The sequence below is a fragment of the Nannobrachium achirus genome, assembly GCF_963921795.1.
Source record: "Nannobrachium achirus genome assembly, chromosome: 24".
Taxonomy (NCBI): Eukaryota; Metazoa; Chordata; class Actinopteri; order Myctophiformes; family Myctophidae; genus Nannobrachium; species Nannobrachium achirus.
In genome coordinates this window covers 23364375-23381869 of record NC_137831.1, presented here as the reverse complement: position 1 = coordinate 23381869, position 17495 = coordinate 23364375, and the positions used below count along the sequence as shown (strand labels likewise).

Below are 17495 nucleotides of genomic sequence, written 5' to 3'. Positions count from 1 at the left end.
AACTTTACTACCAGGAGGTTGTTGGATCAATCCTGGTAAAGATTATTCTGTCATTTTTTCTGGCTCTGTTACCTTTATCTAATCTTTTAATGAAGAACATGCAAGGGAGCTTACTAGGAAGAGCCATGGTGGGGCAGTGGTTAGAGTGGAAGTCTTACATTCAGACGGTTCAGGGTTCAAGGCCACCAGATGTATTTTTCAAGGTTGAACCGGCATTACCACAAGCAGAACCATGTGTTGTTTATTTATTCTATCTTTCTTTATTTCCTCTTTTTTCCATGTTTTGCCTGGCTCTTGTAACTTTCATAAAAAAACTGCAAAATTGGGAGGGCCAGATATTAGATTCCATAGTCTAGTGGTTAAGACACAGTCCTTGTAAACAGGAGGTATTGGGTTCAAAACCAGCATGGATTTTTTTTCTGTATTTCATCTAGTTCTTTTAGCTTTAATTAACCTTGAAGATAATTCATTGAAGGTTCCAGTGGTGCAGTGGTAAGATCACTGACTGGCAAGCCTTGGTAAGCCATAGGGTCCTAGTTCAAATCCAGCAAGTAATCTTTCTAGTTTTTATCTCATTCTTGCAACTTTATTTAATCTCATAGTGAAAATGTGCAAAAGAAGCACTGTAGAGCAAATGTTCATAGAATAGTGGTTAAGTCAAAAGCCTTTGGACCAAGAGATCACCAGTTCAAACCTGGGATATGTCAAGGAAATTATTTAAAATCTTACCTTGTTCCTATAGCTTTAATTTACTTAAAAGTGTGCAGGAGAAAAGAGCCTTTATGAGCCATGGTGGTGTGGTGGAGAAGTTACTGAGTCACCAAGCAGAAGGTTCCTAGTTCAATCCCAGGATAGGAATTTTCCAAACTTTAACCTGGGTCTTGTACCTTTACCTCTGATCTTTCACTTAAAAACGTGCAAGACAACAGATTAAGTATGAACCAGTGGTGCAGTGGTTAAGGAAGATGCCTCAAAGTTCAAAGACTGCGGGTTCAAACCTCACCAATGGTGAAGGTACAGTCTGAAAATGGTTCAAGAAAAAACCCAGAAAGAGGGAACATGGGTAAATCATGCAAAGAAACCCCGAAAGATGATAAAAGTGCAAACCGTGCAAAGAAGGACCCCGAAAGATGGTAGAATGGAGAATTCAGAAAGATGGAGAAAGCAGAACTGGCAAATCCCCGAAAGATGATAAACACCAGAAAGTAAAATGGCAGACACTAACGACATTCCGAAAGTGACAGCCCAGGCCAATGCAGAAGAAAGTGGGCAGAGAAGAAAAGCTGGCGGTAAAAGTGGGCAGAGAAGAAAAGCTGGCGGTGAAAGTGGGCAGAGAAGAAAAGCTGGCAGTGACGAAAGGAATAAGAGAAAACAAGGCAGGGAAGACGATGGCAGGGAAGAAAAAAAGCCAACAAAACTTTTTTTTTTTTATTTACGTTTTAAGCCCCTCCTTCTACCACCTGAGGGAGGCGGGCTAAACTCCTTATGGACAAAAACCTGAAGTTGCTGCGGCCCAGGTTCAAACCCCCAACCTTCTGGTTACAAGACCTGTGTGTTACCCTTACACCACCAGGTCTTTCACACCAAAACTATATTTTAGGTCATATTTGAAGTCGAAGCAAGAAACGGCAGGCCAAAACATACAAATATTAAAATATTCGCATATTTATTAATGTGGTTTCTATGTTTTCCATCATAAAGCGCCTTGGAGAAGGGTGCTATATACATGCACCATTTACTATTTATATATGAATAATTTGATTAGAAAAGTTATTTTCTGATCAAACTTGGGGTTTTACATCCATTTTGGTCTTTACATTTTAAACTAATTAATGGCTATAAAGTTTCAGACCTGTCGTACTAACCCCAAACGTAAATGTTTAACTGAAAAATATCACTCATGCCATGCAGTTTAACTGAAAAATATCACTCATGCAGCATATCACATTAAAGGAGCTATAGGCCTATAGTCAACTTTTTCTTGAAAAACAGATGCTAAAATAAAAATAATGTTTCGAAAATATTTTATAAAAAAAAAGCTTCATATGTGTTTCTATTCAAAAATTACCACAAAAAGCATAACATAATGATAAAATAATCATTTTGGCCATTGTCAGACCAACACTTTGTTTACATTCTAGTCTATAGACTAGGATGTAAACAAAGTGTCGGCCCTACAATGAAAAAGTTGACTATAGCTCCTTTAATGAACAATTATAAGCTGAGCCACATAGTTATCAACAGCATTCAATTTTTAACTGATTCTAGACAGCATTCTGCCCGTTTGACTTGAAACTTGCATAAAATAGATTTCAACCACTTCTATTCCATGTCTTTGTTACAACATAAAAACCTTCACATCATAATTTACAACATATCTTATGACAACATACTGTAAAATAATACTGTCAAAAACATGAACCTAACTAACCCTATGTCATCCAAAAACACGACAAGGTGGGTTTTGATTTCATGACATCTTTATTGCCTCAAATGCATATTAATAAACATCTGTCAAAAGAAATTGTGTTTCTTTGTGTTGTGAGTGTGAGTGCGCATGCACGCGTGCGTGCGTGCGTGTGTGTGTGTGTGTGTATGTTAATTACATTAACAATACGGGCATATAGAATAGTTTTTAATGTCCCAAAGTGTCGTTTTGTGGTGTTAAGGGCAGTTCACACTGAGCACTATGAAATACAATGGTGAACCATATGGTCATAGTTATAGAGTGAATGGCCCTTTGATGTTAGGGTAAATTCTTGTGGTGTTAGGATATATTTGTATGGTTCTTGTGGCGTTAGGATATATTTGTATGGTACCCTCTGGTAACACTCTAACATGGTGTGGTCTAGTAGAGAAGGTGGAGTTCTCTGCATCAGGGTCCTGATCCACTCCCTCAACAGTGGATCCACCCTGAAGGTCAAACACAAAGGTCATTAACTGATGCAAAGTTATATTTATAATCCGTTCATTTCAACAGTAGAATAATGATCAGATACTATAGCTATAGACAGTTATATCTATAATCCATCCAAGGACACATTTTATAGTATAATTACTCAGGATTCTTTGTTCCCTGTTGTCTCAATCTGAAGGGGTCAAAGAACGGCTACTTTGTTGATTTTCTTTTACCTTGCACGTCTGATTACATTTGGTAATGTGAGTTATTTGTGTTTTGTTCAGAGCACACACCTGGCAAAAGACCACGGATATCAAATAGTGATGATGATAGTTATGGTCCGACCAAAAGCACATTTTGTCAGGAGATATAGTCAGCCCTTGGGCGTTTTCATATTTTCTAATGTGGCCCCCTTTGAAAAAGGTTTGGATCCCCCTGATTTAGGAGGTCTAAATCGGACTCAAATCTTAATGGGAGGAGAACGGCCCTGTGTGAGTGATTGAGATTGTAACTCTAAAGTACGCCTGGGTTGAAAGAAGTTATAACTCACATTCATCATTTATAATCAGTGACCTGCTGCCATTTGCTATACAGCATATACCATAGAACACTCACAGACATGGTTTTAGTAAAATTGTCTGATAACAACAAAATGATGCTCAATTTGGGGCAGAGGTTCTTCCTTGACCTACTGGGAATGTGCATGCAGAGTCTGAGCTGCACTCGCATGCGCACACGTGCACACAGTGGGGCCTATTCCACCAAAAGAACCTTGGTTCCAGAACCAGTGCCGGTTCAACTTTCTTGGAACCTTGGTTCGTGCTTGCGAACCGACTTGCGTTTCCACCAGAGTGAACCAGAGCCATTGTCCCCCAGTACAGATGGTGGTTCACTGGAAAAACCAAGGATTTTGTGGTTCCGGTTCCGAACCAACTTTTACGGTTCGGAACCAACTCCGGTTCTCGGTGGAAAAGCACACCTCTGGTTCATCCCATAGGCGGGAGAAAGAACCGGAACCGGTTCTTTGCCGGTGGAAAATACCCCGTGTGAAGTGAGCGGTGCTATTCATGAGTTCATTTTCATTCAAGTGTCCTGCAAAGCTTGGCCAATGTGACCCTGGCGAACAACACACATTGAGCGTTTGTGATGTAGGCCACGCTTCAGAGCCCGGACAAAGCCAGATGTTGGAGCCCTTTGATGTTAGGGTAAATTCTTGTGGTGTTAGGATATATTTGTATGGTTCTTGTGGTGTTAGGATATATTTGTATGGTACCCTCTGGTAACACTCTAACATGGTGTGGTCTAGTAGAGAAGGTGGAGTTCTCTGCATCAGGGTCCTGATCCACTCCCTCAACAGTGGATCCACCCTGAAGGTCAAACACAAAGGTCATTAACTGATGCAAAGTTATATTTATAATCCGTTCATTTCAACAGTAGAATAATGATCAGATACTATAGCTATAGACAGTTATATCTATAATCCATCCAAGGACACATTTTATAGTATAATTACTCAGGATTCTTTGTTCCCTGTTGTCTCAATCTGAAGGGGTCAAAGAACGGCTACTTTGTTGATTTTCTTTTACCTTGCACGTCTGATTACATTTGGTAATGTGAGTTATTTGTGTTTTGTTCAGAGCACACACCTGGCAAAAGACCACGGATATCAAATAGTGATGATGATAGTTATGGTCCGACCAAAAGCACATTTTGTCAGGAGATATAGTCAGCCCTTGGGCGTTTTCATATTTTCTAATGTGGCCCCCTTTGAAAAAGGTTTGGATCCCCCTGATTTAGGAGGTCTAAATCGGACTCAAATCTTAATGGGAGGAGAACGGCCCTGTGTGAGTGATTGAGATTGTAACTCTAAAGTACGCCTGGGTTGAAAGAAGTTATAACTCACATTCATCATTTATAATCAGTGACCTGCTGCCATTTGCTATACAGCATATACCATAGAACACTCACAGACATGGTTTTAGTAAAATTGTCTGATAACAACAAAATGATGCTCAATTTGGGGCAGAGGTTCTTCCTTGACCTATTCCACCAAAAGAACCTTGGTTCCAGAACCAGTGCCGGTTCAACTTTCTTGGAACCTTGGTTCGTGCTTGCGAACCGACTTGCGTTTCCACCAGAGTGAACCAGAGCCATTGTCCCCCAGTACAGATGGTGGTTCACTGGAAAAACCAAGGATTTTGTGGTTCCGGTTCCGAACCAACTTTTACGGTTCGGAACCAACTCCGGTTCTCGGTGGAAAAGCACACCTCTGGTTCATCCCATAGGCGGGAGAAAGAACCGGAACCGGTTCTTTGCCGGTGGAAAATACCCCGTGTGAAGTGAGCGGTGCTATTCATGAGTTCATTTTCATTCAAGTGTCCTGCAAAGCTTGGCCAATGTGACCCTGGCGAACAACACACATTGAGCGTTTGTGATGTAGGCCACGCTTCAGAGCCCGGACAAAGCCAGATGTTGGAGCTTAGCTCCTTCCAGGAGCACCACTCAAGAGCTACATCTGTCCTACATAGCCTGCACTGGGGCCATAACACTACACCACTGATAAATAACATCACAATCAAACAATAGATTAAAACCTACATCACAGTCAAACAATAGATGAAAACCTAGATCAGTAACATTACTATGAAGGCATTTAGCAGACACTCCTCCATCCAGAGCGACTTAATTAAGCAAGGTAAACACATAGGCCTACAGTACGTAGAATGCAGAGAGATAGTGTAGTGCCTCAGTAAACTATAGGATCACATAGAGGCAGTGTAGTGCCTCAGTAAACTATAGGATCACATACTGTAGAGGGGGTCAAAAACAATATAGGAATTTTATATATTTTATATATTATATATATATATATATATATATATATTTTTACATTAACCACTTAATAACTTAACCAGCATCCCTATTCTAGTGCGAACATTCGCCAAAAATAGACGATTTACAAGCTCACAACACAGTGACAGTGATTTGGTGAAGAGGGGAAAACCAATGTCAGAACCAATACATGTAGCCAAAGGTCATGTTAAATGTCTGAAATTCATCAGAAGGTTTGATCTGTACACTGAAACTATGGGAAACAATGAACCTAGCATCAGTCTGAATTAACATTGTGGTCAAGAAAAACAAGCCTAAGTAACAAAAACACAAGAATGACCAGCATACATACAGTACATCTGCATGGTCGTCATATCTAGGTCAGTCACTAACATCAATCCAGCACAATGTGGAAGGGACACACTCTCTTCTCCTCCAGGCTAGTTTGTTAGTCCAGTGGTTCTCACCCATGATACCCAAAATAATCCTAGTTGAACTGTGGATCCCCCACCCTGACAAGCACTTGGAATTGCAGGAGTTGAGGCATTACATTTAGTTTGACTGTTCCAGAGATATGAAATATTGTGAAAATAGTTGAACGACAAGCTCAAAATGCTGCGAGGGATTTGGAGCTTGTAGATCGGACATTTTCAAAATGTTTGCCTCTTTCTTATATTATTTGACAATTTGGCCAATGTTTGACCAGTTTGTATAGAACTACTGTGTTATTGGAGCAGCCACAGGGTTACAGGGAGAGTGAAGTGTTACGGGTAGGGGTGTGCGATATGGAAAAATACAATATCACATATTCTTCCAAGCTGTATCACAATACACAATCTCATTATGATTCTTTTTCATGTTGGTTTTTATGGTTATTTTTCAATTTACTTAACAGTACAACCATCTACATCCTCAAAGTGGGGTCCAGGGACACTATGGGTTCCTTTTGGGAGGTCTAAATGGACCCTTACAAATATGTAACTCTGACAGTGTACAAATGAAACCAAATGGACCCTTATAGGTCCATTAGGTTTCATTTTTATACTGTCAAGGTTAAGGGGAGACCTTGACATTTTAAAGTTTGAGAACTACTGATTTAGACCAAAATGTAGGTTTAAATGCATTCTGCAATGAATCTCTGTATTAACAATTCAACAGGATTTTCTATAAGGCTCCCTCATTGTATCACGATACATACGATATCTCTGAAAAGGAATATTGTGGAGATATTGTATCGTCTCAGCAATATTTATCACCATATTGACCACCCCAAGTTACGGGCTGAGGTGGAGTCTGAAGATTCTTCAGACTACGATGGAAAGTCAGGAGTGATTCTGCAGTTCTACTTCTGCAGTTCTACTGCAATGGGGAGTTACTGTAGATCCTCAGTTTGTGAGCAGGACAGGGAGAAGAGTCTGGGACGTGTGGAGCGTTGTCCCTGATGTTGTCCTAGAGTGAAAGCTTTGTCTGGTTGAAGACCAGGGATGCTGCATTTGCTGGGGTTTCAGTGCACAAACATGCTGGGAGGGCCAGTGAGGAGAGAGTTTCACTAGCAGTAGTTTTGATAAGACTGAGGTCTGGATAAGGAGCTGGCCTGCTGGGCTGACTCCTGGGTGAGGAAGGGTCTGAACCTTACAATATTACTGAGCCGTGGTTCCCAAACTGGGTGTCGGGACCCCCAGCCGGGCCCCCAAATGTTTTTTTCTCACTTAACAGTAGGGATGGGACGATATGAACATTTCATATCACGATTATTGTGACAAAATAAATCTCGGTTTACGATATTATCGTGTTAATCAAAATCCATTATTCTGGGGTGGAACATTTGCCAAAAAATAGCCGATCTACAAGCTCACAACGTGTCGCGTTGCGACACGTTGTGAGCTTGTAGATCGGCTATTTTTTTGGCAAAGGCATTTGATAGAGAGTGAAAAAACCTACCTTTTACCAATTATAGAGGGTTTAAGTGGTAGGCTACCGGATAAGCAGCTCTGCAAATAAAAGGTGAATTGATCCCAGTGCATGATGGAGGACGATATCACGATAAATTAAATCTCCACGATACGATTATCCTGAGTGTTTTTTATCACGATAAACGATAATATTGCGTATCGTCCCATCCCTACTCAACAGTAAACAAACCAACACACAAAGTGTATACAGTGGTATCGGCACATTACTTAAGTTAAAATGTAATGACTTTTAAGGCGTTTTAAATACCAAATTGGCCAAATATTACACATGAAAGAGGCAACCATCCACCACCACAGAGGTTGTGGGTTTGAATCCACAGCGGTGCATCCGGCTTTGCCAAGCGTCTGCATGAACATACCTGTCAGCGTGGAGTATTAGGCGAGAGGAGTAGGACGAAAGATCTGCCTCTAGTTATCAACTGGCATAACACAAGTGAGCTTGTAGATCGGCTATTTTCACAATATTTATCTGTGGAAGAGATGGAAACAGAGAGATCCTGCATGGGGCATGACTTACCTGGGAAGAAGAGACGCTCAGTCTTGTCTGGGTTCAGCTTGAGGTGGCGAGAAGAAAACGTCCTCTGTGAGATGTCAGCCAGACATGCAGCGATGCCCTCTTCAACCTGAGTGACAGAGGAGTGGAGAGAGAAAGGGTTACAATCAACTAATTGCAACCATGGGTCACATTTAATTGCGACTGAAGTTCGCAGTTTACCATAAGAAATCTCGCAGCTTGTCTCCGTCAGTCAGTACACATTTTTACAGTCTATGGGTTGGTTCCCTTGTCACTGTGACATCATAGGTGATATCACAGGTGACATCACCTATGTAAAAGTCCTTATATCGGTATTCCCCAGAATCCCTTGTATGCCCATATATGAAGATCCCTGCACACATTTCCACGACTTGTAAAAAATAGCAGATCTACCTCGCTGTGAGCTTGTAGATCTGCTATTTCTCAATAGCTAAAGCATAAAATAATTAAGGCCCCTCCACCTTGGGCCCTAGTAACTCAGCCAGGCTAGGGGGTCCCTGCTTCATCTCTCTCTCAGCTAGCGGGTCCCTGCTTCAGCTCACTATCAGTCTGAGGGGTCCCTGCTTCAGCTCTCTCTCAGCTAAGTGGTCCTTGGGCTGAAAACCGTTGAAGACCCCTGATGTAGTAGTGTTACAGGGAGGGTAGATTTTATCAAGTAAAAATGAAGATGATTAAACATAGGATTACTTTGTGGATGTGCAAGGCTTAAGTGCTGTGTAGCCTATCCCAGTGGTTCCCAAACTAAGAAATAGGCATTACATTACATTGTGAAAATAGATGATCAACAAGTTCTGATATTTTCACAATATTTATCTGTGGAACCGAGTCAAACTGTCTACAATTCCAAGAGCTTGTCAGGGTGGGGCAGTTCAAATAGGATCATTTTGGGGGGGGGGGTCCCCAGTTCAAATAGGATTATTTTAGGTGGTCTCGGCCTGAATTAGGCATGCTATGGCTGTGTCTCAATTGCGCTGCCGCTTGCTGCAGATATGCAGTGTTTGTTTTAATTAACATTAAATTAAAGATATGATACACCAAAATAGTCTAAATACAGATAACCTTGTGCCCATGCCCTGAGCACCCTGCAGTGCAGTAATTATCTTTAGCATTTCTCAAATCATTTAAGCATGTACATGGTCTGTTTGTCTCAGGTGCATTCAGCAACTTTTTCCCCCCAAACCTTCCAACCGACTGATTTACCGGCATTCCACTGCCAGTTTGTAGTAATCTTTACTTGTCTGTTTGGTGGAAGGCTACTTTTAGAGTGCGTTAGGTGCTGATGTTAGTCTTACCCTCTGGTTACTGTGTGTCTAGTAGAGAAGGTGGAGTTCTCTGCATCAGGATCCCAATCGAGTGGATCCACCCTGAAGGTCAAACACAAAGGTCATAGGTCGGTAACCAATGCACACAGTGATATTTATAATCCATTCATTCACACCAGGGCCAGGTCACACCAGGGCCAGTGGGGTGGTGGGGAAGGTTATTATAGTTTAGTGCCCCCCTGTAGAATGTTGGGTGAAGAACGGCCCTTTGTGAGTGACTCCGAGTGTGCCTCTAAAGCAGTGTTTCTCAAACTTTCAAATTTCAAGGTCTCCTCTTAACTCTAACAGTGTACAAATGGAACCAAATGGACCCGTCAGGGTCCCTGGAATCCACTTTGAGAACCAATGCTCTAAAGTACCCCTGTGTTCAAAGAAGTTCAACAACTAACTCACATTAAGTCATAATCAGCGTCCTGCTGCCATTTACTATGGTGGTCAGTGGTCAGTGGTCAGTTGATAAGCTTGATTGAAATATCAACAAATTCACGTTCAGTGGAGCCAGTCGGACGTCAACGTGGCGCCGCCGACGGCACAACGCCGTCTTTTTGGTGGAGCCCTGGCCTTACATCTCAGTCTGTCCTCTGGCTTCATCTCCAAAACATCTGACATGTGATGTCCCTCTGATGAACTCATTCATCACAGCCATGGTTTTAGTCAAATAGTCTGATAACAAAATGATGAACACACACACACGCACACGCACACGCACACACACACACACACAAAATATATTTTATATTGTGGTGGATATACACACGCACAGAACACTTGTTGAGTTATAATTCACTGCGCAATTGTCTATGTTTACAAGTGTGTTCCACTTACTAGAAGCAATATTACCTTTAACGAGGTGTTGACGTAAATTATGTTATTCTTCCTGAAAAATAAACAGAGGGCTACTCGGCTCTTCAAAGAGAAATACACTGTATATATATAATATTCCCCGACCTTCATAACTTATAAAAATTACATCTGTTCTAAATATCCTGCACCGTTAAACCACTGACAACACCATAATCAACCAATAGTACGGAGTACAAGGATCTGATCCTAGATCTGTCACATTACAACCAACCAATAGTATAAACTAAACTAACATCTAACTGACTGAGTGTCGTGAGTGAACACACTGTTTACACATAATTACATTACAACCAACCAATAGTATAACTAAACTAGAAAAATATTGTTCCTTCGAAACAATTGTGGGCTCGCTTCAAGCCGGAAAACAATGGCTATAAAAGCACAAAATGTCAAGATCGCAGGCAGTGCTCTCTTTTTGTTCCAAAAATGTGTTGTGCAAAAGTTGAGCCGCTGGTGGCGCTATAACAGGCCAATGTGAGAAGGTTGGTATCTGTTCCTTGACCTATTGGGAATGTGCTTGCAAGATTTCACTCACATCCCAGGCTGTGTTCATGATTTGAGGTGTTTTTGGCTTTGGCCACTTTATCGCTGCTTGCAGCTATATTTATTATTATTATTTTATAATTTTTTTGTGTGCACTTCATAGGCATGTTAGATAAAGGTCCTTAGATTGCGTGTAGAATGTTTCATGCAAATTGCAAAAAAAATCCTAGAATAAAAACGGGTTTAAGCGTTTTACAAACTGCTCAAAATTATATAGTGCCCCCCTTTGGCCATTTGGGGTAAGATTGGTTTCAGTGATATTTGAACTAACCCTCTACACTATTTTGTCATGAAAATGTGACTTTGCATGTATGTTTTAGAGGCAGAAGAATAATTTGCATAAAAATGCAATATTGTTTCAATTATTTAAAAAAGCATGTTTCAATGTTAAAGAAATCCGATCTGACAGATCTTTAGATATCGGTCCAAAGTTCACGTAAAAAAAGTTTTGTGCACGTGATGCGAAAATTCCAGAATAAAAGCGGGTTTACGCGTTTTACAAACTGCTCAAAATGGCGGATAATTGAAGGGCGGAGCTTACTTAACAACGACACAGATGTCTTCCGCTTGAGTCAAAGCACGCGTGTAACAAGTTGCATGTCTTCAAACGAAACGAGTCATGACTTATGCCCGTTTGAAGTTTGAATTTTCAGACGCTTTGTATAGCGCCCCCCTTTGGCCGATTGGAATAAAATTCAGTGATACTTTGACTAACCCTCTACATCTTTGCCAAATGCCATGAACGTGTAACTTTGCATGTATGATTTAGAGGCAGAAGAATAATTTGCATAAAACCGCAATATTAATTGAATTATTAAAAAATTATGTTTCACTTTAAAAGAAATCTGGTTGATCAATCTGACCGTATTGGTCCAAAGTTCATGTGAAAAAAGTGTTGTGCACTTGACGTCGAAAATCCCAGGAGGAGATAGATTTTTACTGTTTTTCATATAATTCCGAATTGTGGGAGACCTAAAGGTCAGAGGTCAAAAGTTAGAGGGTAAAAGTTGTTCGGCATGAGGAGACGCATAAGTGTATACAGGTTTCATGGCTGTAACTCAAACACAGCATGAGCTATACCTGTTCAAAGTTCGCACTTTCGAAGGCTTCCTACAGCGCCACCATTTGGCCGATTGCTATAGAAAATGATAGCACACTTCGCCACTGTAAACTGAACACATTGATGTTTTTATTTTCATTTTCTCACTAAGTATGTAGGAGTAGAAAGGAACCGAAGTTCCCGTCTACAGTATGCATGATATGACTGATAGATAAACTAGAAAATATTGTTCCTTCGAAACAATTGTGGGCTCGCTTCAAGCCGGAAAACATTGGATATGAAAGTACAAAATGTCAAGATCGCAGGCAGTGCTCTCTTTGACGTTACTGACGTCAAAGATTGGTCCATTTTGTTCCAAAAATGTGTTGTGCAAAAGTTGACCCGCTGGTGGCGCTATAACAGGCCAATGTGAGAAGGGTGGTATCTGTTCCTTGACCTATTGGGAATGTGCTTGCAAAATTTCAGGCACATTGCAGGCTGTGTTCATGATTTGAGGTGTTTTTGGCTTTGACCACTTTATCGCTGCTTCCAGCTATATTTATTATTATTATTTTTTTTTTGTGTGTGCGCACTTCATAGGCATATTAGATAAAGGTCCTTAGATTGTGTGTAGAATGTATCATGCAAATTGCAAAAAAAATCCTAACGGGTTTAAGCGTTTCACAAACTGCTCAAAATGATATAGCGCCCCCCTTTGGCCAATTGGGGTAAGATTGGTTTTAGTGATATTTGGACTAACACTCTACATCTTTGCCAAATGCCATGAACATGTTACTTTGCATGTATGATTTAGAGGCAGAAGAATAATTTGCATAAAACTGCTATATTCATTGAATTATTTTAAAAAGTATGTTTAAATTTTAAAGAAATCCGATCTGACAGATCTTTAGATATTGGTCCAAAGTTCACGTAAAAAAAGTTTTGTGCATGTGACGCGAAAATTCCAGAATAAAAGCGGGTTTACGCGTTTTACAAACTGCTCAAAATGGCGGAAAATCGAAGGGCGGAGCTTACTTAAAAACGACACAGATGTCTTCCGCTTGAGTCAAAGCACGCGTGTAACAAGTTGCATGTCTTAAAACGAAACGAGTCATGACTTTTGCCCGTTTGAAGTTTGAATTTTCAAACGCTTCGTATAGCGCCCCCCTTTGGCCGATTGGAATAAAATTGGTTTCAGTGATACTTTGACTAACCCTCTACATCTTTGCCAAATGCCATGAACGTGTAACTTTGCATGTATGATTTAGAGGCCGAAGAATAATTTACATAAAACCGCAATATTGATTGAATTATTAAAAAAATATATTTCACTTTAAAAGAAATCCGCGAAGACAGTTTGACCGTATTGGTCCAAAGTTCATGTGAAAAAAGTTTCGTGCGCGTAACGAAGAAAATCCAGGAGGAGATAGATTTTTACTGTTTTTCATATTATTCCGAATTGTGGGAGACCTAAAGGTCAGAGGTCAAAAGTTAGGGTAAAAGTTGTTCGGCATGAGGAGACGCATAAGTGTATACAGGTTTCATGGCTGGACCTCAAACACAGCATGAGCTATACCTATTCAAAGATCGCACTTTCGAAGGCTTCCTACAGCGCCACCATTTGGCCGATTGCTATAGAAAATAATAGCACACTTCGCCACTGTAAACTGAACACATTGATGTTTTTATTTTCATTTTCTCACTAAGTATGTAGGAGTAGAACGGAACCGAAGTTTTTGGTCTACTTGATCTAGTATAGAAATAAATAATGACAATAACTAAAGTGTGCTCGCCTATAGGCGAGCCCACAATAATGACAACATCTAAAGTGTGCTCGCCTTATAGGCGAGCCCACAACTAACATCCAACTGACTGACTGACTGAACACACTGTTTAAACATAATTAAAGCAGCATCACAGTGGAAAAAGAGAAAAGCAACAGAGAATCACTCTGCTCTCTTTTCTAAATGATTCTAACATCATTTAGAGGGAGAGGGAGAAAAGTCCTATAACAAATCAACATACAGTATAAGTGTATAGGCCTATACAGGGTATCTGCACATTTCTAAAGTTACAGTTTATTGGCTAAATTAAGACCTTTATATTACCAAATTGCTCAAATAATACATAAGAAAGAGGCCAGCATTGTAACAATAGCCAATCTACAAGCTAACAACGCCCCGCAGTGCGAGGGTTGTTGCACAATATTTATATGTCGAACAGAGTCAAACTAAATATAATGCCTCAACTCCTATAATTCCCATGCTTGTCAAGGTGGGGGGTCCCCAGTTCAAATAATGATTATTTTAGGGGGGGTCCCAGCCTGAAGAGGCTTGGGAACCCTTCTAGACAACCCAGTGTCTGTCTGTCTGTCTGTCTGTCTGTCTGTCTGTCTGTCTGTCTGTCTGTCTGTCTGTCTGTCTGTCCCCTCTGCACTGCACCCCACCTGGCTCTCTGTTTTCAACAGATGTTCATTACAGTTGTCAGATAGTGTCCATACTCACTCAGAAACCTGTTGAAATATCTCCCACACTCTCTTCTCCTCCAGGCTGTGTTAGTTGACCAGCCACAGTCCATCTGGTAGTTATTAATGTTAGCTGGTTATGGTAGAAATACTGAGTGAAAACCCAGCTCCAAACACACAGACCTGCTGATATATCCACACTGATATTTATTATCCCTGGATCTTCATTTTTGGAACATTTAACAGATTATTGAATTCATAAAAATCTCTGTTTACACCTACACCTGTTTCTCTCACTGTCAGACTGACTTCCTTCCTCCTTTTCTTTAGTCCCGCCCCCTTTCAGACCCTGCTAAATTGACTAGAGTTAATTGACACTTGCATGGCTGCCCAATTCTAGGAGCTTGGTATAGATGTAACATTATGTGACAAAGAGCTCCATCTAATGCCCTTTTTGACACGTAGTTAGTGCAACTGCCAGGTGTAAAGTAAGTAACTAAGTAGATTTAGGCTACTCATTCCAGATGTACAACTACTGCATCTCAGAGGCAAATATTATGCTTTTACCACTGCAATTATTTGAAAACAATTTACTTGTAGATTTGGATTATCATATCACAAAACATAGGCTACATCACTTCAGCCCTGTCTACATTCTTCCCATTTGAAAATGGCTGATCTACAAGCTCTGCGCCAATCCCCCCCCCCCCCATTAAAATGATCACTCGGTCTGATAAACTACTGTCAAACTGTACATAAGTATTACTGTTATTGTCTGTGAGCCTATGGTTGTAACAGTACAATGATCACTCAGTTTACTACAGTATGTATAGCTATATACACTGTTAAACTACAGTATATGTTCAATAAACTGTATTTATGGTCATGTATGTGAATTAGAACAGAAACATTCTCTCCAACCTAGTACAGTATGTTGTCTTTTAATTTGCATATTGACAGTAGATATTGACTGTTTCAGCATTCAGGCTGTAATCAATGTTTCAATCATTACGTGAAAACTCTTGTCAACATCCAATGGAAGGGCTGGGGTCAAAGAACTTAACTTAGAATTGTGACTTCACTTTCAAATTTCAAAGGGAACACCAAAGCATCTCAAAGTGCACACCAAAGGTCCGCAGGACAGTGGTTGGGAAACACTGTTCTAGAGGAACTCGACCTTGACATTGACCTTGAACATGTGACATTGAATTGCTTCAGTTAGCTCATAAATGAACTCAGCAACCCAGAAAACCTATACTTTGATAGCAGAACCATCCAAATCGACCCATTAGTTGCTTAATCATGTCATTCACCATACAGTATACCCATTTTTAATCAGCTGCTAATTTATGACATTGCTATCATACCATATTCCAACTACAGACATGTGGCAAATTCTGGCAATACAAAACTCACATGCAACCTTTGCCTCCTCTAATATAGGAAAATGAGGGGTCTGGCCTATGGACTATATGTCGGTATATCGTTTTCACTTTTATAAGACACAGACAGGACTGGGCATGACCAAAGAAGATACAAAACAACAAACAGAACAAGAACTACGAAAGGGAAAACAACACAGAAACAATAACCAACATAAAGAAAGTGGGATAATAACAAAGATACAATGGGGAAACAATAGCGTCCGGGTATCTGGGGCACTCGCCTCAGAGAAGTAGCATTTCTTTCTATGATCATTCTGGGTCAAATGCCCAGCATGTCGAAAACATTTGACCAGAAAGCAGCCAGCTTGGGACAAGAGAAGAACATGTGGGTATGATTAGCAAGTGATGAGCTGAACCTTTCACAGGTATCGCTCGTCCCTGCAAAAGGCTGCTAAGTCTGGCTTTTGTACAATGAATGAATGGATTCGATTTAAGCGAGCAAATGAGGATGTCTTATTGACCCTTAGTACTGCCTCTTCCCACTGTTTATCTGCCAAGTCAAGCTCAAGCTCTGCTTCCCATTTACCTCTAACCCCTGTAAGAGCAGAGGTTAGAGCACTTTCATTGATGATATAAGATCATGTATCGTAGAGATCCTGCCTTGTGCCTAAGGCCGGCTACAGACCTAAAGGCACAAAAACGAGTGCGTGTCGTGTGGGGGAGGCGGGGGGCAGGCACAGCGCAATGCATTCCGCATGGGAGTCGAGTGGTTTGAAGTCGAGTGCGAGTCGTGTGGTGTTGTGTGGTTGCGTCCAACTTGCTCACGACTCGCACTAGACTTCAAACCACTCGACTTCCATCCGCAATGCATTGTGCTGTCTCTGCCCCCCGCCTCCCCCACACAACTCTCACTCAACTTGTGCGTTCCAGTCTGATTGCAGCCTTAGGGAGCCAGAGTATCTTGTGAACCACTGAGCCTGTTGGACTGACGAAAAGGTATGAGGTGGGTACGGGCGTAGTCGCGGGACTGAAAATAACAAAACAGATGGGAATGGGGTATCTTGAACTTGGCACTGAGATCTTCGAAGGAGGCAAATGAGCCCTCTAAGTATACTGTAGGTCTGAAAAAGAGAGCAGTCCACTCTCTCTCCATACTGTAGATTGAAAGCTGTATCAGAGCTGGGTGGTTTAAATAGGTGATGGGGCTGAGTAGAGAGGCGGTCTTGAGCTTGAAGTGTTTCCTGATTTCCAGGGAGGAAGAGTACAACTGGGTTGTTTATATGATCAGGGCAGCGGGAGGTCAGGGGGGCACACCGGCACAGATGAGCGCCATCAAAGATGACGGGTATGCAGAGGCACCAATTGACAGCATCCATAATCTGGGGAGACAAAATCATTAGACAGATAGGAAGCATGTCGCTGTTACTACATGTCATCTTTCCGACACTCGACTCTAACCCTCACACTAACCCTAACCTCTGTGGAGTGAGTCGCTAACCCTCCGGCCGAAATGATGGTTGTTCGAAAGAGCGCGATTTTCCCAGACAGATATACAGTAAACATTAATTAATGTTCACCATTGTTTTCTCACTCAAAAGTAAACAAATCAACGTTCAGTATACATTAAGCGCATACAGTA

At 41.0% G+C, this 17495-nt stretch overlaps 1 protein-coding gene across 1 annotated transcript in view; it reads right to left on the bottom strand.

The window, feature by feature from the left end:
- Positions 1–992: 992 nt before the first annotated feature.
- The window catches only part of LOC308280149 (major histocompatibility complex class I-related gene protein-like), a gene marked incomplete at both ends in the record, with an annotated part of 30802 nt that continues 14299 nt past the window's right edge, over positions 993–17495 (bottom strand). Inside the window, 4 exons of the mRNA XM_080720410.1 lie at positions 993–1021; positions 2820–2913; positions 4173–4266; positions 9532–9603. Of these exons, the coding sequence (XP_080576536.1) occupies positions 993–1021; positions 2820–2913; positions 4173–4266; positions 9532–9603 (289 nt within the window). The remainder of the gene's footprint in view (positions 1022–2819; positions 2914–4172; positions 4267–9531; positions 9604–17495) is intronic.